The sequence below is a fragment of the Ceratotherium simum genome, chromosome 36 (assembly GCF_057802395.1).
Source record: "Ceratotherium simum simum isolate JZ-2026a chromosome 36, ASM5780239v1, whole genome shotgun sequence".
In the NCBI taxonomy this organism is placed as follows: domain Eukaryota; kingdom Metazoa; phylum Chordata; class Mammalia; order Perissodactyla; family Rhinocerotidae; genus Ceratotherium; species Ceratotherium simum.
This window is the reverse complement of record NC_141935.1, coordinates 26,185,471-26,210,263: the sequence shown is the minus strand read 5'-3', so window position 1 is coordinate 26,210,263 and position 24,793 is coordinate 26,185,471. Positions and strand designations below refer to the sequence as shown.

At 41.8% G+C, this 24,793-nt stretch overlaps 1 protein-coding gene across 4 annotated transcripts in view; it reads right to left on the bottom strand.

The window, feature by feature from the left end:
- SMYD3 (SET and MYND domain containing 3) overlaps positions 1-24,793 on the bottom strand; it is a 736,966-nt gene that overhangs the window by 31,913 nt on the left and 680,260 nt on the right. The window contains exons 12-13 of one of the 4 annotated variants that reach the window (XM_087424453.1): positions 24,094-24,202; positions 9,508-9,885 (exon numbers count right to left, since the gene is read on the bottom strand). In XM_087424453.1, coding sequence (XP_087280579.1) covers positions 9,784-9,885; positions 24,094-24,202 — 211 coding nt within the window. In that variant the 3' untranslated portion in view covers positions 9,508-9,783. Of the gene's footprint in view, positions 1-9,507; positions 9,886-24,093; positions 24,203-24,793 lie in introns of those variants that run through there. The other 3 variants (XM_087424457.1, XM_004439574.3, XM_087424454.1) reach the window with 3 other exon arrangements.

Here is a 24,793-nt window from a genome sequence, read left to right as displayed (position 1 = left end):
TAAAGAATATAAACTGTTCATTGTTTTTCATTATTGTTATATGATTTTTGAAAATCTTGAGTCAACTTTGGTAAGCTATATTTTTCTAAGAATTTGTTCATTTTACCTATCTTGTCAAAAATTTTGGCATAAAGTTGTTAATATTCTCTTATCATCTCTTTAATGCGGAGGCATCTGGAGTGATGTTCCCTTTTCATTCTTGATACTAGATATTTGTATCTTCTCTTTTTTTCCTCCATTAATTTTGCTGGAGGCTTGACAGTTTTATTAGTCTTTTCAAAACACTGTTTTTTTTTTTGTTTGTTGATCTGCTCTATTTTGTGCGTGCTTTGTATTTCGAGGTCTGCTCTGATCTTGATCATTCCTTTCCTTCTACCTTTGTTGGGTATATTGCCTGAGCTTTTTCTAACCTCTTGAGATAGGTTCTTAGCTCATTTATTTTTGGCCTAATTTTCTATTTGGTCACTACGAGGACCTTAGGGCATTTCTGGCCTGTATATTTACGACTATCTATATCCAATTATGTTCTACTGATCCCACAAGTTTTTATTTTGTATCATTCAGTTAGAATATGTTCATATTCCCATTGTTATTTCTTCTTTGCTCCATGAGTTAATACCTCATTATGATTGTTGATACGTCTATTTCTGTTAATTTCTGCTTTACATTCACTAATACAATATTATTAGGTGCCTACAAATTTTAGATTTGTATCTTCCTGGTAGATTGAATGTTTTACCATGATTAAATGTCTTTATTTCTAGTAATACTTTTTGCCTTAAAGTCTATATTATACCATATTATATTATATTATATATTGTATTGTATTAATTATTAGTAGCCACACCAGATTTCTTTTGGTTAGTCTTTGCATAATGATCCTTTTTCTTTTACTTTAAACGTTCTGTCTCCTTATGTTTTAGATGTCTCTTATTAACAGCGTACAGTTGGACCTTTAAAATCCAATCTGATATTATTTTAATTGAAACATTTACTCTGTTTATAATTATTGTTTATTAAATTACATTTACTATAATTACCAATATATTTATATTTAAATCTAATATCTTATTTTGTGTGTAAAATTCCCCACCTCTTCTATTTTTAAATTTTTGCTTTGATCCCTGAGTATTTTTTTTAACAATTCCTTTGTTCTCTTCTAAAAGTTTATAAGTTGTACACTCTGACTCTATTTTTTTGGTGGTTATCCTAGAAATTAAAGCTTGCATAATTAACTTATCAAAATCTAGAGTCAATCAAAATCTTTACCCTCAATTTGGACAATACAAGGCCTTTAAGAACATTTCAACTTTATTTACTCCCTCTTTAGGTACTGATAACATTATCTAGTGTTCATTTCTTATTTTTTAACCCTAGTAATCATTATTACTATTTTGTAAAGATAAACTTCATTTATATTTGTCCAAATAGTCACCATTTTCTTTCTTTTCCATTTTTTCTTGCAACTCTGACCCTCCATCTGTGATTACTTTCCTTCTGTGTGTTGCACATTCTTTAGCATTTTTTTCAGTCAGGTACTGTTAATAATAAGCCCTCTTAGGTTTTGTTTTTATATATGTTCATTCTACTCTCATTATTGAAAGACACCTTCGCAAGGTATAATATTCTGGGTGGCGGTTATTGTCTTTCACCAGTTGAAAACACCATTCCATTGTTTCTGACTTCTAGTGGTGCAGATGAGAAATCACCTGTCACTCTAAGTGGCATTCCTCTGAAGGTAATCTGTCTTTTTACTCAGGTTGCTTTTAAGATTTTCTCTTTTTCTTCCATTTTCTTAAGTTCACAATGATATATCTTCGTGGGTTTCTTATTATTTGTCATGTTTGGGATTCACTGGACCTTTGAATCTGTGAATTAGTGCTTTTATCAGTTTTGGACAATTTTCAACCATTGTGTGCTCAAAACTCATCTCTGCATACTCTCACTCTTCTATCCTTATGGGTCTTAGATCAAATGTATGGTAGACTTTATTACTATTTTCTCCCCATCTCTTAACTTATTTACTATATTTTTCATATTTTTCTCTCTCTTTGCTGCATTATGGATAATTCCTTCTGACCTAGCTACCAGTTCACTAACTTTCTCTTCTATGACCAATCTGCTGCCAAGAATATCCTCTGTAGTTTTCATTTAAATTATTGTTTTTTTCATCTCTAGCATTTGTATGATTATTTTTCAAATATATTATTTCACATTTTATAATTCCTTAGTCTCTGTAGTTTAAAAAATCTATCATTTTTTAATTTAAATAGTGAACTCAACTGTCTTAAAATACATATATGATATTTCCAGTATTTGGAATTGGAATAAGTTTGTTGCTGTTGTCTGTTGTTTTCCTAGTACCCACTCATGTTGCTTTTGTTCCTGAGTTCCTGATTACCGTTGACTGCTCATTCGCTGACCTTGAAAAATGGCTTGTGGGCTTTCCTAGAGGCCTAGGATGAATGTATCCTTCTCTGGTGAGGGTTTCATTTGTTTCTGCTGGAGATTTGGGGGCATTTACCAGCTGAGGACCACAACTCGGTTCATAACGTGAGGCTCCTTGGTCAACCCAGCCTTTGCCTGCTTAGACTGAAAATTCACATAAGGTCTAGTCTTAAGACACTAGTGTTATAGAGTCTTCTTTTTGCTTCCCCTTTCCTTTCACTTTTCATTTATTGCTCTTTTCAGCACCAAGACATCATTGAGCCTATTTCTGCTTTCAATAAGTGTTTATTTAGCCTTTTGGGGTCCCAGTTCAATATGGACAGAATCTCTTTTAAATCTTACCACTTTAGGGATTTCATGAGCCTTAACTTCTCTCCCTTTTCCCCCATAAAGCCTGTGAAGTCCAAGTATGTGGCACTGACAAATGCCTTTAATGAACAAGTAGCTTTGGTTCTGATATCTAATAGGTCACTAACTTGTCTGTTACAGGCTTTCCTCCAAAAATCAGCCTAGAAGTTCCCCGGCGTTTTTAATCTCATTAGTGTTTTAAAACTTATTTTTGTATGTTTTTTCCCTATTGTTTTTGATGGGAGAGTTGTGCCACAAAACTCAGCATTCCATAATCAAAAGCCATCAAGTCTCTAGTTAATTTTTATGGAATCCTACTCTAAATTATCGCAGATAGCCAATGGTCTCCAGATATTTAAGGAAAAATATAATATGAAAGATAGAGACCAATACAAACAAAAAGAAAAATGTAATCTGGTAGAAACAAATTATGCAAAGAGAAAAAAATCAACTTTCTCACCACTATCATTAGCATCCTTAGAGAGATAAGATATCGACTCCATAAAACAAGAACAGGATTCTATTTAAAAAGAACATTCAATGATAAATTAAGAGCTCTTGAAAAGTAAAAATAATGCTATTGGTAGTGAAAAAGTCCTATAAAAATTTTGAGAGGTAAAATAGAGGAAATCTTTCAGAAAGTAAAGCAAAAATATAAAAGATAGAAAATAGGAGAGATACGATAAGAAAATTAGAGAATTAAAATCATCCAGTAGCTTCCTAAGAAAGTATTCATGGGAAGCACGATTTGGGAGACTTTCAGCCTTTATTCTACATTGACTTTTAATATGCAGGCTGGCATTTATCTCAATTCTAGGGCTGTAAATAATTTTCTCTCACAATTACAGTTAATCATGCATTTGCAGAATTTTAGCTTCCTATCCCTGTGACCTTTGGTCTGCTGATTTAAATGTCTTGGTTTCTAAGGGAGGAATGATTCCTCCAGGGAATACGACAATGGCTCCATTATGATGAAAACTGAGACTGCCTTATGGCCATTTTGGGCTCTTCACACCTCTGAATCAACAGGTGAAGAAGCAGATTACCATTCTGATGGATCGATTGATCCCAATATCGAATTGCTGCTATACAATGGGGTGAAGGAGAACCATATCTGAACCCCCAGGATTCTCCAAAGTGAATCTTAGTAGTTGTATATCTAGTTTAATGGAAGATGGAAGCAACCCAAAAAGCCAAGACCACTAAGGACCCAGACAGTTCAGGAATGCAAATTTCAATCATTATACCAGGTAAAGAACCTTAACCAGACAAGGAGCTGATTGAAGACAAGAAGATCATACAATGAGTAGTAGAAGAATACATTTTTAAATATCAACTCATGAACTGTTAAGAATCAAGAACCATATGAGGAAAGTTGGTGGTGGTTAACTTTACAACCAGACCCTGGTTTATCATGGAGTAGAGTTCTTATGGAATTCCTTTGAAAATGTTATCCAAAGGAACTCAGGGCAAAAAATTAAAGCAAAAGTCAAAAAACAAATGGCAAACTAAGAGATTAAATTTTAAAGGGGAAAATCTGCCTAATATATAAAGAATTAAAGATCAAGGAAAAAAGATCTAAAAAAACTTGATAGAAAAACGGACAAAAGACATGTAAAGAGAGACGAAAGGCTTTTAAATATTTGGAGACTTCCAACTTCACTAATAAGAAAAATGCAAATTTAGACTACATTGAGATACCATATCTCACCTATCAGCTTAGCAAAAAATTCAGAAGCTGAGCAACCCACGCTGTCAGCAAGGCTGAGGGGAAACAGGCATTGTTATACAACCCTCCTCCAGGCAAATTTGCCAATACCTAATAAAATTACTTATGCATTTACCTTTTGACTTAGCAATTCCACTTCTGGGAAATTCCCCTGAAGACATATCTCCAGCAATATGAGAAAACATACGTACAAGGTTATTCATTATGGGATTATTTGTAATAGCAAAATATAACATATATTAATATATTACATTGATTTTATATACCAGCATAAATCAATAATGGGGCAAACCCTAAAGCTGAATAAAAATAGAAACAAATAAACCTAATTGGATATCAAATTGATTACATAATCACACAGAAAACAATAATTCAAGTAACTTTTAAACATAGTATTCTGACAATGCAACTGTCTTGCCTAAGAACAAAAAGCACTGGAAAATAATCTTAAATTTTACTTAGTAGGTTTGCTGTTGGTAGTGGTTGTAGTAGTAATTTCAAAGCTATTTTGTGCCTATGAGAGAAGTATGAATATGGAAGGAGGAAGATGAAGAACAACCTTGGAATGCTGGTTTTTAATTGGTGGTATCAGTGTGAACTCATGATTTTAAAAAGGCCTAGAAAGCAACCACCTCCTAGTAGCAATAAGCAAACATAGTGCCCAGATCAGGGTTTCTAAGTATTGTTCCTTACTAAAGGAAACCAGCGCTCCGTGGAGGATGGCTAGTTCCAGGTCTAGAGTGGGGAAGTACAAGGTAGCCTGGAACATCTTGCTGTGCCCCTAAGTAAAAAAGTATTTCCAAAATGATAGGAACACTTAGGACATAGGATCCAATTTGAAGAAGATCCCAATAGCCAAAGCTGATACAACTTGAGCACCAAAAAGAATTACAGTTACAGACTATAACGTATTTGGATTTAAAAGAAAAGAAAGAAAAAAGAACAAAGTGGCTTGGGCTAGTCCTTTTCAGAGTGAGTAAGATTTAGATAGATGGAGAAGGGAATTGAGCCAGTATGAACAAACAAAGAGGTGATAAAGAAGAGGGCATAATTGAGGAGATGGCAGTGGGGGCTAGTCCAGCTCGAGTCTCAGGTTCACGTAGGAATCCGTAAGTATAAGATTTGGTAGTTTGAGACCATCAATGCCAGTCTGAAGGCTGCACTTTGAGTCTAGAGGCAATGGGAAGCCACTGTAAGCTTCTGAGCTGAGGAGTTATAAGAGGAAATGACAAAACAGGTGTTTTGGGGAGATGACTGGCAGCTAAGAGGGAGGACAGGAAAGGAGGGATGGCAGGCGAGGAGGTCAGTGAGCAGGTCTATGCAGTGGCTAAGGAATGAGGTGCTGGGGGCCTGCAGAGAGCCTGGGGATGGGTAAGAACAAAAATGGCTGAAATTTAAAACAGCACTTCCGAGGATGAATGAACAGAACTTATTCCTCTGACAAAGGAGAAGGGCAAACCAGTGACTCTGAGTTTCTGTGCTGAAGAGTGGAAGGATGATGATGGTGCTGAGCTAAATACGAAGGGCAGAGAATTGGGTTTTTTTGTGTGTGTGAGGACGACTAGCCCTGAGCTAACATCCGATGCCAATCCTCACTTTTTCTTGAGGAAGATTGGCCCTGGGCTAACATCCGTGCCCATCCTCCTCTACTTTATACGGGACGCCGCCACAGCATGGCTTAGCAAGCGTGCGTCGCTGCGCGCCCGGGATCCAAACGTAAGAACCCCAGGCCGCCGCAGCAGAGCATGCGCACTTACCCGCTGCACCACCAGGCCGGCCGAGAATTGGTTTTTGATTTATTTTGAACTGGTTTTGAATATATTGACTGTAAGCCAATAACGTTTTGATGTTTACAAACCTCAAAAAGGTTAAAGGAGTGTCCCAATTTGGGGGTGGTGTTGCTGGGTCTTCCCCCTGATCTCTTACAGACCTCAGGCAAAAGGAGGGCTCCAGTGTGTTCTTGAAGCTTCTGCCAATGACTGCTTGTCACAGGATTTTATGATGCTCCACAGACAATGTCCAGAATCTTCTCTCTGTGGAATCCCAGTGGGCTACTCGGAGTGAGTGTAACATCACTTCCTGATTGGGCCAGAAAAGAATTTTCAAGACATAACTCAAGGGAGGGCTCCCACGTATGGAGTTTCTCTTTCATCCCTGCAGCGAAGCTTGACGGAGAGCCCTCTGTGGTTTGTGGCTGTCTGGCTTCGTTAGAGTATGGCTGCCCTCTCGGCCGCCCAGCACTCTTGCCTGGCTGGAGGAAGCCTGTCCTGAGCTCTCATCGTGAGCAGCCTTCCCAGGCAGCCTTCCTCCCCCGCACCCTTGGCATTCATACGGCATGGCTATAAATTATGCCCAGCGTGTTCATTTTCAGTTTAAATGTGTTCTCATCCCAGAGGAGCAACTAATGGCGTCAAGTTACTGATGTGAAAAAAACCTGCCGCTACAATGACTATGGATGAATGAAATAGCAGTCATGGAGGCAGAGGCAGCAATAAATCGTCAGCCACTGGTGACATGAATTTTAACTTATGTTCTTCATCCCCATCCCCCTTCTCCAAAATTATTTTGCTGTAAAGTTGTTCAGTAAATATTTACTGTTGTTTCAATGTTTGCTTTCTATTAAAAGTTGATGCAAGCAGGGCCCCTTCCTCTTAAAGGTCCTTTTCTCAGAAAACAGGAAGCGGGCTGAGAGGGATTTAAAAGCCTATCATGCTTTCTCTAGGAGGCGAGAAGGCAAATCTCTTAATCCAGGATCATCACTGACTGACAAATTTCATTCAGAAAATTGGCAAACACAGGTTCTATCAGTGAATTCTGCTCGTTTGGCACGTAAGTTACAACCCCCACCTTCTGTTAGGTGCACCGATGCACTTTTTTTTTCCCCTAATGAATTTAAAATGAGAAACCAATACGATTCCCACCAGTGTTTTTGAAAGGTAGCAAGTCTATTTTTCATTAGATGACGGACTCCAGGGACTCCATTTATGGGCAGTAGCAAGTTCAGGAATCCCTGATCCTAAAAGTAAATCGTTCATATGTATATGTTTTTTTAGGAAGAAGGTCTATGGATTTCATCAAATTCACTGAATGTTCTGTAACACCAAAATAGCTTACGGACTGCTACGGTGGATTGCATGCATGGTCACAATTTCTTCCCCTCCACACACCCAAGCCCTTGCTATGTGACTTTGTTGCTCCTCTGATTGGGAAGAGGAGCCTGTATCCAGCCCTGATTCTGCGCTGGCCTTGAGACTGGCTTTGGCCCATGGGATACTGGCAAACGTGACACAAGCAGACTTGAAAAGTGCTTGCTCATTGAAGCTTGCCTTCTTCCTGTTCCTGGAACCCTACTGCCATGTGGACAAGGCTGGACTAATCTAGTGAGTTACATGGCCCAGTCACTCTCACTTCCCCAAGGGACCCACTAGCAACCGCAGACAATGAGTGTGCCCAGCTGAGATCAGCCAAGCCTGGGCCAAACCAGAACTGTCCAGCCCAAACTGCTGACGTGCAGAAGCATGAACAAAATCAGTAGTATTTTGGGGTAGTTTGTTATGCAGTAAAAGCTAACCGATGCAAATATTATACCAGACAGTGTGCATTTTGAGGACAAGGGGCATATCTTATTCAGTCTTTGTATCCCATTTTCCTAGAAACACAGTAACCATTCAATATACATTTGTTGAATTGGGTGGAACTGGTCTCTCAAAGAGACTGAAATTAAGCCACTTTCTCAAGGTCACTGAGTAAATCATGAGGGCACTTGACTCCAGGCCTCAGTTTCCTTACTTATAAAATGGGCCTCAAAAGACCCACCTTGTTGTGCTACTGTGGTTATTAGAGAAACTGTGTGCTTTAGGGATGTGCTTGACACTTGACAGATAGTAGCTCGAGCAGAAGCAGGCTGATGAAAAAGGCTGCAGAACTCATCAGCTTGTGGGCTCGCGTGCACGTTTCAGCGATTAAGTGATCACTAGGTGTGCAGCCAGTAGACTCCAGTTTCTAGTCGTCAGCTTTCTCCGCTGCAAAAGGAGGCTGGTTCCTTCTGGCTCCATCAGACGTCCATGTGTCATCCTGACAGGCCTGCTGCCGCAGTTCGGCCATGTGGCCGGAAGACCTGCCCCTCCCTGTGAGGGTGGGGGAGCCTCCGGAACAGGACTGAGGGAAGGGAGTTGCTGCTCTGGCTTCCGCCATCACTCCCTGTATTTCTTTTCCTGGCTTGTAAAAAAAAGGTGCGGATGACGACGGGAGGCTAAGAATCCCTTCAGCTGCAGGAATCCAGGGGCGTCAGTTACCGCCAGAGTCTCCTCTAAGCAGGAGGGACTGAACGCTCACAGGATCACCGAACCATAAAAGAATTTACCTGTTTTTTGGTGGAGGAAAAGAAAAGGTTTTCTGTATTTGTCCAACGTAGAAAGGGGGAAAAGCAGGCCATAGAATTGGGAAGTAATAGAGAGGAAAAAGAAATGAAAGCCAGCCTGATTTGAGCTGAGATGCTAGACCCCTGCCTCCTGCAGGATATTGGAGCTTCGTGCTATGCATCTCACATGGTCTTACCACAGACACAGGGATTACAGAAAAAAATGTCAAGAAAAAAAGGCATGACGTACACAAAAGGTTATAAAATGCTCAGAATGAGAGAGTTACACAAAGAGCTGTGAGGCATGTGAAAAAACATTTTCTTTTTTAGCATTAAGACGTCCTATCCGTTTCTAATAACACCTAAAATGACTTCTTTCTAGGACTGAGGATAAAACTTCTTGTGTTTGAGATGTATTTGGAAGTGAATAACGGAGACGTGTATCATTTGCCACAAATAGTAAAGACACCACCTGAAAATTTTGCTTCTTACCAAAATGGACTTGAAGTATTTGTTTGGGAGCAAATGTGAAAACATTGATTTTTTATTTAGTTATCTCTACATAATCTAAGCAGAAAGTTACACCTATCCTGTCATGTTTTAACAGGATTTTCTTCTATGTTGAGATCTTAAACATTAAAATTACCAATGAGTAAGCAAGGAAAACAATTGCCAGAGGGCATTTTCAACCAAATTTTATGTTTATTATAATCGTGCTTCTCTAAAACTAATGATCCTTGTGGTTTGCAAACCATATGTCTGTCTTTATTTACCTACATAAACACAGAACAGCATTTCCAATAGGGGAGGTTCACACCGCAAACAGAGTACAGAGTGTGTGACCTCAGTAAGGCATTCAACAAAGGTGTGAGCCATCTTTCCCTATGACGGGGTTCCCTTAGGATGCTCTGATGTTGGCGTCGCATTCTTCTAAGAGCAGAATCAAATCTTCAATCAGGCTGTGCTCTCTGCCGTGTGTCACTCTCATAATATCAAAAGCCTAAAGGGGAAAGAATGACAGATTAGATACCAAAGTGGGCGGGGCCGTGCCTGCTCCTCCTCTTCTCCTGTGATATTAGGGACCCGGAGAACCCCGCAGGTCTACAGTGTGAGCAGCACTGTGGTTCTCCAAGCCAGAGTGCGAACGGACAAGGTCATTTTTTAACGTAGTGCGTGGAAAGCAGACTCACTAATCAAGTCATGCTGGGGCCTGGTATCCAAAAATGATCTTCAGAGACTGTTAGTGCATAGGTTTGGCAGGCAGTTACAGAGGTTTAAGACGAGTTACCAAAATGATTAGATAATATTAAAGATGTACTACCATGCTGCTACCACCTTAAAGTAAATTTTCACTTTTGCATGCTGCATTCAATTCTCATCTTTATACACTGTGATTATGATGTACAAATAATTTTTTATACTCTTTTCATGTCATATGACACAACGTCAGCATTGTGACAGTTCCTTTCTTTACTCGCCATGTTCAGCCCATCAATTCCATGTCTGAAATATTTTTGAAGTCCGGTGGGCTTGTGACCACTTCAATACTAGAGTATAATGGAAGTAATGCTGTTGACTTCCAAGGCTAGGTCAAAAAGGCCATGCAGCCTTCGCCTTGGTCACTAGTATGCTTGCTCCTGGAACCATGAGCTTCCATGCTGTGAGGAAGCACAAACCACATGGGGAGGCCAAGTGTAGGTGCTCTGGTGATAGTCCTGGCTGAGCCTATCTTTCAGGTCATCCTAGCCTAGATGCCGACATGTGCATAAAAAGCCTCCAGATGATTCCAGCCACCAGTCAGAAGGCAGCCAGCTGCCAGTCTTCCCAGCTGAAACCCCAGATATGGTGGCAAAGAGGCAAGCCACTCCAGTTATGATCTGTTAGAATTCCTGACCCAAATAATCTGGGAGCATAATAAAATAGTGGTTGTTTTACTCTGCTAAGTTTTGGGATGGTTTGTCCTAGAGCAATAAATAACCAGAATACCCTCAAAAATATTTTTGCAACAATAAATTAGAAATAAACAGTCTCACCCTGCACTGCCCAAATGGGAAGCTAGTGGGAAGGGAGGGGCACTAGACCCACTGTATTTAATTGGAATGTACCTTCAGGAGATGTGTAAAGACATCACTCTGGTGGTTGTTAAGCACCTAGAAAAGTACCTCGTATGCACTACCGAGACCCTGAGCCTTGGCTGCACAGTAGTATCAACCGGGGAGCTTCAAAAGAGACACCAATGTCCAGACCCCACACGTGATCAACTGAAACCTGCTCTCTCGGGGCGAGGCCCGGGCTCAGGAGATTCTAACGTGCCCTCAGGGTTGAGAACAATTGATATAGTAAGCTCTCAACAAATAATAGCAACTATTTATTCTTCAATGTTAATTATAGCCAGCATAATTACCATTTTAATGGTTGCACACAATTAATTCCGTCATGTTCACAGACCATCATTCACTAAGCTACTCTTGGAAATTTAGATCACTTTTAATTTTTTATTATGATATGACGTAGATCTTAAAGCATATGACTTTTTTTTGCCTTTGCTGATAAATTCCTAGAGGTGGGATTCCTGGGGGTGAACATCTTTAAAGCCATGGAGACTTTAGAGCTGGGAAACAACTTGGTGGTCACGTAGTCAGACCCCTTCATCCCACAGAGCAGGAAAGCTGACCCCAGAGAAGCGAAGTGTTCAGGTCTAGGAGTGCTTTCGGCCTGCGGTTTTGGCTTCTTTTTTTGCCTCTTTACAAATGTTCCCTTTAGGCTGGAATAAAGGGAAACAGGCAGAGAGAGGCGGTCTGGATTTAGCTGCTGAGAGAGAGAGAGAGAGAGAGAAAAGAGAAAGGGAAAGAAAGGCCCACAGCCTCAGGCCCTGGTCTCCCAGTTTGGAAGAGCTCTGCTCAGGAGCCTGGCTGTCACCCTGTATTGACAGGCAAGCCCATCACCAGGTGACATCCCGGCTGGAAAACCCAGAAAGTGCTGCGACGAGCTTCTGGGTAGTGGGGATTTGGTTCTAATTAACTTGAGTGGGTCTGCCCTGTGGGTGTACAGTATCTGCAAGCAAATCCTGGGGAGTGGGGTAGAGGAGTTGGGAGCAGGCCCCACCTCGCATGCAGCCAAGCTCTGTGAGATCCCTCAGGGCAGAAGATCAAAAACAAATGTTTGCTGCCATTCGGGGAACAAATGCCTCATGTTTTATTCTCTCTGCCCCCCACCCTCCACCCCTGCCCCAGGTCCTCCATTGTTCTGGGCATCTTAAGGTCTGAGGCAGAGACCTGCATGAGGGCACAAGTGTAAAGAGAGGGCATTTCTCGGATCAGAGAGATGCTTCAAGTCCTTCACGAGAAATTCTTACTTGAAAGCTGTCTTAGATGTTCTCTTTCCTTCTACTCAACAGAGGGCCAGATGTACTTGTGATCTGGCAAAGGAAGATGAAGGGGCCAGAAGCACAGCCTGAGAAGCTCTTTGCAGAAAGGGAAATAACCCTCCACTCTGCCCCACTGATGGGCAGTCTAGAGAAAGGCCAGACCCAACCTGCGAGGGCTCACCTCCCTCCCTGCCCCTCACGATGTCCTCTGCTGGGTGAGGGCCTGGCCTTGTTTCTCAGGAGAACCAGCTTCTTTTTGCCCCTCTTTCGTATTTCTCCAAGTTTCTCACCTGGAGAATGTTCTGTGATTCTCAGTGATTTGACTCAGAGGCTAAATGACAAAGTCATCTCCGTATCACTCTGACAAGGAAAGGTCGATCTGCATGTTTTCCAACATATTACAGGCTCCAATCTTTCTTCCTCTCTGCCTTTCACTTTCTCTGCAATTCCAGCTTTAAGAAGAAGGTCTGCTCCTCAAGAGCCAAAGTTAATTGTGGCTGATCCAGACTCTTCCTGTTCATTAAAGGGATAGAGCTGCTCGTCCCACAGCAGGGCAGGCGCCTGAGCATCAGCACGTGGCTTCCGGCCTTGCAGCCATTATGGAATTGCTGAGCCACAGCCAGGAAGGGGAAGCTGCCCGGCCTTCCCAGGCCCCACTTCCACACCTCCCAGCCTGCTTCCTTATGGAAGGGCCATGAAGACCATGTGGTCCAACGTCCTCATGTTACGGCCTGAGAGGTGGGCCTACGGTGAGCATCTTGCTCTCAGGACTCAACCCAGCATTCATTCTCCTACCACACTGTGCAGCCTCCACCTGCAAACAGTCTGCAGTGACCAAGGGGACGGATCAGAGGGTCTCCTAGACCTAGACGTGGCTTCTGAGACACCTGAGGGGTCACAGGTCTTCCTAGTCAAATGCTGTTGGTGGTGTTCTGCGTTCTCTTATTTGGTGGCGAATGCAGTACTAGAAGCAAAGGAGAGGCAGGGGGCAACCCCTGGGTGTGTGTATTTAGGATTTGAGGCACTAAAATGAGAGGATCTTAGCCACAGGGGTGGCTAGAAGCAGGGAGGCAGTGCATATAGCTGGGGACAGAGGACCAATTTGAAGAGACGGAAAAAAAAATCCACATCATTTGTCTGGAAGGTAAAACTAAATATAGACGTGATTAATAAGTAAACATGTAATTTCCTTTAGGCGACGGGCGAGGTAGAAGAGAAAAGGAGAGCGATAAAAGTAGAAAGAAGTGGAATTCAGTAACGTGCAAACAGCGTCGGCGATTATCTTCTGTGTGTACGTGAGTGACGTGTTACATTGGGAACGTCAGGAGGCTAAAACTCACACCTGGTGATGGAGGACAGCTGGTCTGCATCCTGGACATCACCTGGGCCTGCAGGTGAACCGGGCAACAGTTCTCAGTACGTAAGAAGAGAGCCCTGTGTGGCCGCGGGCACAGGCTGGCTCTCCACGGTGTCCACAGCCCTTCAGCCCAGTGGGAAGTTGAGGAGGGCTTTTTTCCCCAAAAAATAGATTTACAATAAATCTCTGACAAACCAGAGCAACTGTTTCCCATAGCTCTATGTCTCCCTTCCTTCAGCCCGTTCTAACTGCCACACACGCGCACATCAGAAAGGGCAATTTTGGTTTAATTTCCTGCAGCAGTATATAAAACAGATTAAGGAAATATAAAATCAGAGCCGGCTTGTGCTGGGCAAAGCTTATCTCTTTCTATCAAATTTTATTTTTTTAATGGTAGCATTTAAAAAGAGCCTGCGCATAATCTTTCACAGAGGACTCATTTGAAGGCTCCAAGGGGGCTGCTGCGTCCGTGTACTGACTCTAAATGTCACAGGAGAAATGGCAGCACAGACCGTCTGCTACATGACAGGCATGGTTCACTCAGGAATAAAGATAGGGTCCCCAGAACTGATTTCAATCTCATCACATCTTTTTTTTGTTAAGTAATTTTAGAATTGTGGTCATATATTAAAGAAAATGAATTAAATCAAATTATGATTTAAAGTTGCAAACAATATAGCTTTCTTATTAATTTTTAATACAAATATATTAAGCTTATCAAGGATCTCACATACTCTCTACTGTGAGCCTGAGGGAATCCAACAAATGACTTCCCCAAGCATGATTTAAATATGGATATGAAATCAGAGGGAAAAGAATTGTATGCATGGAAAGAACTCTGGAATCAGATCACAGAGAGAAAAATGCAAGCAAGTTTTCTTATTCTACTCATCTCAGGGGGAAAGTAGAGTTGGTGGTGGTGGGGGGGACTGGGGCATCCAAAGGGGGAAATGTAAGAAGCAAGACTTACACATTCAGCAGCTCCAGAGCCCCAGAAGCCTGTAAATGGCTCAGAAGCCATTGTAAAATGGGCAGCAGAAAATTCCAAAGCCTTTGATGAGATGCCTGAGCTCAGCAACGCCCCTGCTGACTCTGCTCTGCTCTACACCTTGAATAACTCAGAGTGTAGGATTCGCTGAGAGAACCTGTCCTCCTGGGAGGCAAAATTTCCTTACAGGAAACATCTATCCATTCATTCACTAAATATTGTCTAAGCAGTTATAATGAGTAAGGCTTGGCCCTTGCCCTGGGAAGAGCTCTGGCACAGCCAGGAGACAGAATTATAACAGGACAGTATGTGATAAAGGGAGATGTAAGGTGCTGGGGTATGCAGAGGAGGGAGGGACCAGCTCAGCCCAGGGGGACCTAAGGAGGGCTTACAGATGTGGTGAGCTCAGGGCTGTGCCATCCAGTGGTAGTAGATATTCCAGAAAAAGAGTTGCTGCTGTGTTGCTATGTTTAACTAATCAATCAACCCAATGAATGTTTATTGAGCACCTGAGGGACCTTAAGAAGTCCTGTCTACTCCTGGAGCCCGTTTCCTCACTTGAATAACGAGGAGATTGGACTAGATAAATTCTAGGGGCAAACCAAGTCCCAGACACAGAGCTACGAGGTGTGGATTTGGTTCCATTTCCAAATATTGTGTGATTGAGTTCTAATTCAACTCCATTGTGGTCAGAGAATTTACTTTGTATGACTTGAATCCTTTTACATTTACTGAGACTTGTTTTATGGCTCAGAATATGCTCTGTCTTGGTGTATATTCTGTGGGTGCTTGAAAAGAATGTGTATTTTGCTGCTTTTGGGTGGAGTGTTTTATGAATGCCAATTAGATCCTGTTGGTTGATGGTGTTGTTAAATTCTTCTGTATCCTTGCTGATCTTCTGTCTAGCTGTTCTGTCAGTTGTTGACAGAGGCGTGCAGATGTCCCCAGCTATACTTGTATCCAGTACAAGTCTATTGTCTATTTCTCCTCTCAGTTCTATCAATTTTTGTTTCCCACATTTTGCAACTGGGTTGTTTGGTGCATATACATTTAGGATTGCTATGTATTCTTGGTAAATTGACCTTTTTTCCCATTATATAATGTCCCTCTCTAATATAATTTTCTTTGCTGGGAAGTCTACTTTACCTGACATTAATATAGCCACTCCAGCTTTCTTTTGATTAATCATGTTTTCATGATATATCTTTTTCCATCCTTTTACTTTCAACCTGCCTATATCATATTTAAAGTGAGTTTCTCATAGACAGCATAGAGTTGGGCATTAAAAAACAATCCATTCTACTAATGTCTGCCATTTAATTGGTGTATTTAGATAATTTACATTTTTTGCAGAAACTATTTACATAATTAATGTAGTTATTAATATATTAGGATTTAGTTTGCCATTTTATTTTTTATTTTCTGTTTATTCTGGGGTTTTTGTTTCTATTTTCTTTTTCGTGCATTTCCTGTGAGTTACTTACATGTTTTTTTTAGAATTCCACTCCATAGTGCTTTTGAGTGTATCCTTTTGTATAGCTTCTTCAGTGGTTGCTCTGGATCTTACATTATGTATACATAACTTATCTCACTCTACTGGTGTAGTCATTTCACCAGTTCAAGAAAACTTACCTCCTTTTATGTCTTTCACCCTCCCCTATTTGGAATATAATTGTCCTAAATATTTCCACTATAAACATTTAGAACCACATCAGCGTTATAATTTTTGCTTAAACTATCAAATATAATCTAGAAAACTCAAGAGAAGAAGGAAAGGCTGTTTTTCTTACCTGTATTTTTGTTTACCAAGTTCTTTCTTCATTCCTGATATTCCAAGATTCCTTCTTTTATCATTTCCTTCCTGTTTAGAGAATTCCTTTAGCCATCCTTTTAGAATAGGTCTGTTGATGACAAGTTCTCTTAGTTTTCCTTCATCTGAGAATGTCTTGATTTCCCCTTTATTCTTGAATGATATTTTTGCTGAATATAGATTTTTGGGTTAACAATTCTTTTCTTTCAGTCCTTGAAAAATGTTGCACCACTTTCGTCTGGCCTCCATGGTTTCCGATGAGAAAACCACTGTAATTCAAATTGTTCTTCTTTGGATTTTTCCTGTTTGGGATTCAGTTAGCTTCTTGAATCCGCAGGTATTTATATTTTTGCCAAGTCTGGGGAGTTTCCCACCATTATTTATTTTCTTAAAAAACGTTTTATTGTGGTAATATATATATACACTCATCCGTCCATGGACATTTGTTTCCACCTTTTGACTATTGTGAATAATGCTGCTAAGAACTTTGGTGTACAAATATCTGTCAAGTCTCTGCTTTCAATGCTTTTATATATATACTCAGAAGTGGAATTGCTGGACCAAACGGTAATTCTACGTTTCATTTTTTTGAGGAACTGCCATACTATTTTTTCCACAGTATCTGCACCATTTTACATTCCTATCAGCAATGCACAAGGGTTCTAATTTCTCCACATCCCCACCAACATTTGTTTTCTGGTTTTTAGATAATAACCATCCTAATGGGTAAGAAGTGTATCTATTGTAGTTTTGATTTGTATTTCCCCAATGATTAGTGATGTTAAGCATCTTTTTATGTACTTTTTGGCCATTTGTAAGTCTTCTTTGGAGAAATGTCTATTCAAGTCCTTTGCCCATTTTAGAATTGAGGTTTTTTGTTGCTGTTGAGTTTTAGTTCTCTATATATCCTAGATATTAATCTTTTACCAGATATGTGATTTACAAATATTTTTCCATTCTGTGGGTTGCCTTTTTACTCTGTTCATAGTATCTTTCGATGCATAAAAGTTTTTAATTTTGATGAAGTCCAATTTGTCTATTTTTTCTTTTGTTGCCTGCATCTTTGGTGTCATATCCAAAAATCACTGCCAAATCCAATGTCATGAAGTTTTTCCTTTATGTTTTAAGAGTTTTATAGTTTTAGCTCTTATATTTAGGACTTTAATCCATGAGTTATTTTTTTTATACAGTGTTAGGTAAGGGTCCAACTTCATTCTCTTGCATGTGGATATCCAGTTTTCCCAACACTATTTGTTGAAGAGACTGTCCTTTTCCATTGACTGGTCTTGGTACCCTTGTCAAAAATCATTTGACCATATATGTGAGAATTTACTTCTGGGCTCTCTATTCGATTCCATTGGTCTATACGGATGTCTTTATGCCAGTATCACACTGTTTTGATTACTGTAGCTTTGTAGTGAATTTTGAAATCAGAAGTGTGTGCCCTCCAACTTTTTTCTGCTTTTTCAAGATTGTTATGGCTAGTGGGGTCCCTTCAGGTTTCATATGAATTTAAGGATGGATTTTTTCTATTTTTGAAAAAAACATCATTGGGACTTTGATAGAGACTGCACTGAATGTGTAGATTGCCTTGGGGAGTACTGACATCTTAACAACGTTAAGTTTTCCAGTCATGAACATGGGATGTTTTTCTGTTTTGTCTTTAATTTTTTTCAGCAATGTTTCATAGTTGTTGGTGTATAAGTCTTTCACCTCTTTGGTTAAGTTACTTTCTAAGTATTTTATTCTGTTAGATGCTATAGTAAATGGAACTGTTTTCTTAATTTCCTTTTTGGATTATTCACTGACAGTATATAGAAACACAACTGACTTTTGTATGTTAATTTTATATTCTGCTACTTGCTGAATTTACTAGTTTTTACGGTTCTTTTGTGGAATATTTTGGGTTTTCCACATATAACATCATGTCATCTGTGAACAGAGATAATTTTACATCTTCCTTTCCAATTTGGATGCCTCCATCATCATTTCTTCAAGTACTTTGTCTGTCCCACACTCTTTCTTTTCTCCCTCTGGGACTCCAATGTTAGATATTTTGTTATTGGTCCCAGAGGTCCCTGAGGCTCTGTTCAGTTTTACCTTTTTTCAGTCATATTTCTCTCTGTTTTTCAGATTGGGTAGCTTCTGTTGCTCTGTCTTTAAGTTCACTAATTCAGTTCTCCATCCACTCCATCTTGTCGCTAAGCTGAAGTCTCTCTACTTCCATAACTGAATTTATCAGCTCTATTTGCTTCTTCTTTATCTCTTTTATTTCTTTGCTGAGACTTTCTATCTTTCCATTTTTTGAGGGTGTTTGTAAATGCTCGTTGAAACATTTTTATGATGTCTGCTTTAAAATCTTTGTCATATAATTCTAACATCTCTGTTATCTTGGAGTTGGCATCTATTGATTGTCTTTTTTTCATTAAGAGTGAGATTTTCCTGGTTCTTGGTATGACAAATGATTTTCAATAGAAACCTGGGCATTTTGAGTATTCTGTTAAGATTCTGAATTTTATTTAAGCCTTCTGTTTTAGCTGGCTTTCTCTGACATTGCTCCAGCAGGAGAAGGGGGGATGACACCTTGTTACTGCCAGGCGGAGGTATAAGCCCAGGTTCCTCACTTGGCTCCTTGTTACTACTGGGCTTTCACTTTCTGGTAGGTAAATTTCTGCTTGTTTCCTTTAATATGACTTAATCACTATGCTTTCATTTTACTGACCATTCTCTTACTTATCTTCTCCTTTTTTGGTTCAGAAACATACTTTTAAAACTAATATTCTCTATTTAGGGGTCCTTCATAAATTTTTATCGCAGCCAGGGACTTCCAACAATTCTGAAGGCATTACTGAGAATTATGCGCATCGTCTCCGCATGCCCTCTTGTCCTCCCCCCCTCTGCTCACACGTTAAAAGTGTGATGTTACACATTTAGAGGAGAGTTTTTTAACCTAGAGGCTGTGGGCACTCTGAGAGTCCACGGAGGGGCTCCGGGGGGTCCCTGAAACCCCCCTCCTCACCAAATCTACAAAATGTTGCGTGTATGTACATTTTTCTCTGGTGAGTCAGTGGTTCTCATCAGATTCCTAAACAATAACACAACCAAAGAGGGTAAGAATCACTGTAGCAGATTAAGAAATGGCAACAATAGAATTGCATGCTCTAAATCAGCCATTTGGGGGGCTGGAAATCAGCACGTAGGCTGGAGTAGATAGAGACCAGCGTGGCTGTGCTTTGAGCTTTCCCTGGATGTGCTGGAGTAGCTAATAGCTGTGCAGGAATGAGAGGAGCAATGGCCAGGACTTGTGGCCTGTGCTTCCTACTCAGGTCCAGGAAAAGATAAAAAGATCCTCAAAATGTAAAATGCTTCAACAAAATGCAACGAGAAGGGAAAAAATATTACAGTGTAATATAAGAAATTTACATCTGAATAAAAAATGGTTATTGAGGGCGAAGTCTGACTTTTCCCAACCTGACTTCAGCTAACAAAGCACTATTCACAAAGCAGCTAGTCTGGCCCAGGATGAGGGAGCAGCAGCATGCAGAGCTCACAGAAAAGAAACAGGCTCACTGACAAGACAGCCCAGATGAGGATGGCTGCTTGTGAGGTCCAAGAAGTCAAACTAGTGGCTAACAAAATTCTTCCAAGAAATAAATGGAAAGAAATGAAAGTCGATTAGAGACAGGAGAAAGCAGGAAGGAAGCACTGTGAAGGGACCCCAGGGCTGTCCTGTGTCAGCAATCACAAGAATTTCAGCTGAGCCCAGTGGAGATGGAAGCCCAAACCAAATCAGAGCTGGGCTAAGCGGATTCCTTTCCTGGGGGAGGCTGGGGCCTAATTGAATCTGTAACAAATTTCTGTTTCTGAAGCTTTTCTGATTTCTGTTCCAAACTCTGCCTGTGGAACCCTTATTCAAGCTATTTCATCCCATTATTTCCAAAGTTTCTAAGACAAGAAAGAATATGTAGGGGTGCCAGTCTATAAAGAACATCAGTTTTAAAAGGCACAGAATATATCTTTCCTTTCTCCTCTCTGGGTTACCTGAGCCCTGAGAAAGCTCAGGAAGGGCAGCCTTCTGCAGAATGAAACTGACCCACTTCTAGACTTGCCGGTCCTAGGAGACTGCAAAGAGATGGACGTGTTCAGGCTGTCCCTTTGCTAGGAAATGGTCAGCAAAGGTCGTGAGCAGATCTGGTCTAACTGTATAGCCATATAGAGCTAAAAGAACAGGGTCAGGATGGTGAGCCTTTAAAGTCCTCTGCTCATTAAAAAATCTATTCATTCAAGAACGTATTTGATAGAACTTGCTGTGTTTGGGCATGTGTGTCTATGGTAGGTGGCACCAGGAGACACAAAAGGTATGTAAGTCAGGGTCCCTTGCAGAATTCCCACTCACCTTGGGAAAACAGAACACAGCCATGTGAACTGCTTGAGAGCAGTTAAATAACATAATTATTCAGGGGAAACACCGTATAACCCCACACTACAAACACAAGTGCTGAAGGGACCGGGTAGTGGGGGGGTGATCAGCACGAGGGTTCCACTAACAATAAAAATCCAAAATGCTTGAAACTTGGCAAAACACTACCTCATTTACTTCTCAAAACAACTCTATGGAATAGGTATGACTCTCATTTTAAAAATAAGAAAATTATATTCAGAGGGATTAAGAGACTCACTTCAAGTCATAACACTAGTAAATTGTGGGATTGGGACCTGAACATAGCCGACTCTAAATCAGAGTGCTCTTTCTACTACACAACACTGCCGGAGGTGCACATTTGTGTTTTGGTATAATCAGAACCCGGCAAAAGACTGAGTGACTTCAGCCAAACAGGAAGCCGGGGGTAAGGCCGTGACTTAACTCCAGGCCTCATGGCAGACTTTCTGATGCCGCTTCAAGATCTTCTATTTCACAGCTATCAGGGTCCATATTTGGGCTTATCTTTTGTACTAGGAGCAGAAGATACTAATACGATTTCCAAGGGAAGATACCGGAGGAGAAGAGGTAACGTCACAAGAAGGATATGAGGAAGACAGGCTGGAACTGGGCACAAGGAGTGTACCAGGGCAATAAGAGCGTCATGAGAGGGGCTGGTGACAGCCAGCACCATCCGCCCAGCCCATTCACCCCATGAATCCGCATCTAGATGTCTCTCTGGGTTCGTTCAGGCTTGTCTTTGTAGCTGAGGGTTTTAGATGTCTCCTCCAAGAGTTCTGCGTGCAATGGCGACAACAAAGCCTCAGCTGAAGAACAGAAGAGATCCAGGGCTACCTTGCTTTCTCTCCCGCATTCTCCTCTGAGTTGGCACCAGGAACTCAGCAGATCTGAGGGATTTCTTCACACTGAGTCTCACTAGAGAATCTCATCTATTGACCTGGGCCAGTCCAGAGGAAAAGAACAGAGCCTTGGATTCTAGCCTGGATTTAATGACTTGTTCACATGTCTGTCTCCTCCACTAAATTGTAAGGACAACACTAGGTCTTACAATTTAATAGAAGCATTTAATCAACACGTGTTGAATTAAACTGAACAAACTAGACCTGGCCCTGCCTCAGTGTAACTTTAGACAAGCTCTTGAACGTCTCTCAGCCTTAATGCCTTCAATTTTCACACGGGAGTGCAAATGCCTGGGTTACTGGCCTCACATGGCTGTCATCTGTCATGAGGACCTGATAAGATCACATATGTATGAGCAGTATTAATACTTCCCAGTCCCATATAAGCATAAAGGATTAAGCTGATCACTTATAAAACACCTACTTGCAGGTGACACTGGGTTGGGTACATCATATACTTGGGAAATTTCCTCCACATCATCTTTCTGTCAAAACTTTCACACAGTAGACCCTCAATAAGTACTTTCTGCCTCACTGATTTGAGCGGCTGACAACTATGAGCCAGACCAGAAAAGGAAAGTTTTCCGAGACTGCAAGAGATCACTAGGTGTTCTTCCCATCAGTCTGGGTAAAGATGTCAGACAAGGTAAAAAGAACAGGAAGAGGTGTGTGCCTTCAGGAATCCTAGTGTTCTGCCTGTTGACCATGGGCTTATTTCAATTACAGATCAGGAAAAGGCAACACAACTAGCATTCAACAAAAACTAGCTTCAGGGAATCTCATTTTTAAGAAGCACTCAGGCCTTTGTTTTTTTTTTTTTGTGAGGAAGACTGGCCCTGAGCTAACATCCACCAATCCTCCTCTTTTTGCTGGGGAAGACTGGCCCTGGGCTAACATCCATGCCCATCTTCCTCCACTTTATATGGGAGGCCGCCACAGCATGGTTTGACAAGCGGTGCTTGTCAGTGCGCGCCCGGGATCCGAACCGACGAACCCCGGGCCGCCACAGCAGAGCGCGCAGGCTTAACCGCTTGCACCACGGGGCCAGCCCCTCAGGCATTTGTTTTTTCTCATCTAAATGTGGTAGCTGCCCATGTTATGGGGCCAGCCAGCCCCTGAACACTCCCTGAGAGATCCTGATATAGGGCGCAGATCTCTCCACTGTAGCTCTTCTGCAGACAAGGCATGGTGGTCCAGAGGACCCTGTTAAAGCGTCACATGCTCCCCATGACACTCCACATACCAGGTCTCCACACAACCCGCTAACGGCTGGACTAGGTAAGCAGGTGAGCTCCCCTTTGGGAAGCCAAGGTTTGGGTGAGAGGGAGCCCTGCTGGTGTGGAAAGGCCAGCACAGCAGAGGGCCCTGGGCCCCTGGGGCAGAGGAGACTCATGGAGAGGGTGAAAATAAACGTTACTCTTTAACAAGGTATTCAAACAGGGACCCTGTTGTTCCATTTAGTTTCTCTAATGTAGTTTCTCTAACTACAAGGCTAGTTATGTATTGACCTTCTTCCCGCCCTCCTCCTTCCACCAACAGTGAACACTTCCTAAATTCCAGGTACCTTGCACGGCGCTGAGCTGGTTACAAAGATAACCACCAAGACCTCACAGTCTCCTCGGGGGAGGGGAGGGGTCAGGTATTCCTACTGCTACATGATAAGTGTTCCACTGGCAGAGTGAGCAGACTTGTAGGAGGACCAGGAGAAAACAACATTCTAGCTGGGCCCTAAAGGATTAGTCGAGTTCGGCCAGGCCCAGGGGGTGGGGTGAGGATTTAAGGCAGAGGAAATAGCTTTGTAAAGACCTAAGTGTGAGCGGTTCAGGGTGTCTTGAGCAATGGTGAGTGGCTCAGTGTACACTGGCTGTGTGGAGAGGGAGGGAAGGCTGGAGGGTGCAGAGGCTGCAAAGGTGGACCGCAGACAGACGGTCAAGGGGCTGTCCTGACAGGCAGGGGAGATGGACTATGTTCTGTGGGCAGTGGGTGGGGGGCATGGAGAAGGGGGACCTGTTCACTGTGGGGCAGGGCACAGGTGCAGCGGTGGTCTGAGGCCAGTCTGCACCAGTTAGTGAGAGTTGATTGTTAAATTGTCGTGATTTTTGTGAGCTGGTTGATTTACATTGATAGTTTCAAACCAGCTATGGTGGGTGTGTTTATACCACGGAAATCGGCAAACATCGCAAATCAGTTTTTTTTTTTCAGAGCTGGTTGTTAAATATTTATGGGCACGTGTGTGCGTGCACACGTGTGTGTGTGCGGAGTTGCTAAAAATCCCAAGGAGGAGGCCTAGCAACAGCCAGAACAAAGTATTCCCGGCAGAACTCCAGGCCATCCTGGCATACTCACCAGTCTCAGATTCTTCATCGCCTGGGGAAACATGCCTTGATGTAACTGCAGTTTGCCAACCTTCATTACCTGCACTCCTCTCACGGGGTGGCTTCCGGGGAAAAAGATCCTGGAAGAAACCAGACGGCAAACAATGTCAGTAGCTCTCACCTTTGCAGTCAGCATTTCATCAGGAGACTATGGCAGTGGGAGCAAACGCTGGCTGGCTGTGAATGTTAATGAGCTACCGGGAGGAAATTAGCTTTGCAATCTGGGAGAATGCAATACTGAGGGGGATAAGCGCATTATGGGTCTCCTGCTCCCCCCAGAATGCCTTTTGCACTAGGAAGAAAAAAAGACAGGACTGGAATGCCTCTCTAATAATCACTAGAGAAGAGAAGCAAGTGTGGACCTCTGCATTTCTGTTTGGGAGGGGTTGGGGACAGCAGGCGCTAATCTTGTCCTCCAACCTCGCCCATGAAGCTCCAGCACCTAGGACAGCCTTGGAACAGAAGATGGCCCCTCAATACACACTTGTTAAGGAAATGAATGAAAGCTCTGATGGCTCCCCATCCAGATACTACCACACCCTCCTTTTAGCTGCAAAGCCCTTTGAATCTCAGCTGTAAGGTTCATCACAGGCCCCCTTTCTTACAGGCCTTAATGTGTTTACTTTATCATCTCCCTGGATTATAGAGGTTTTCACTCAGACACTCTGTCT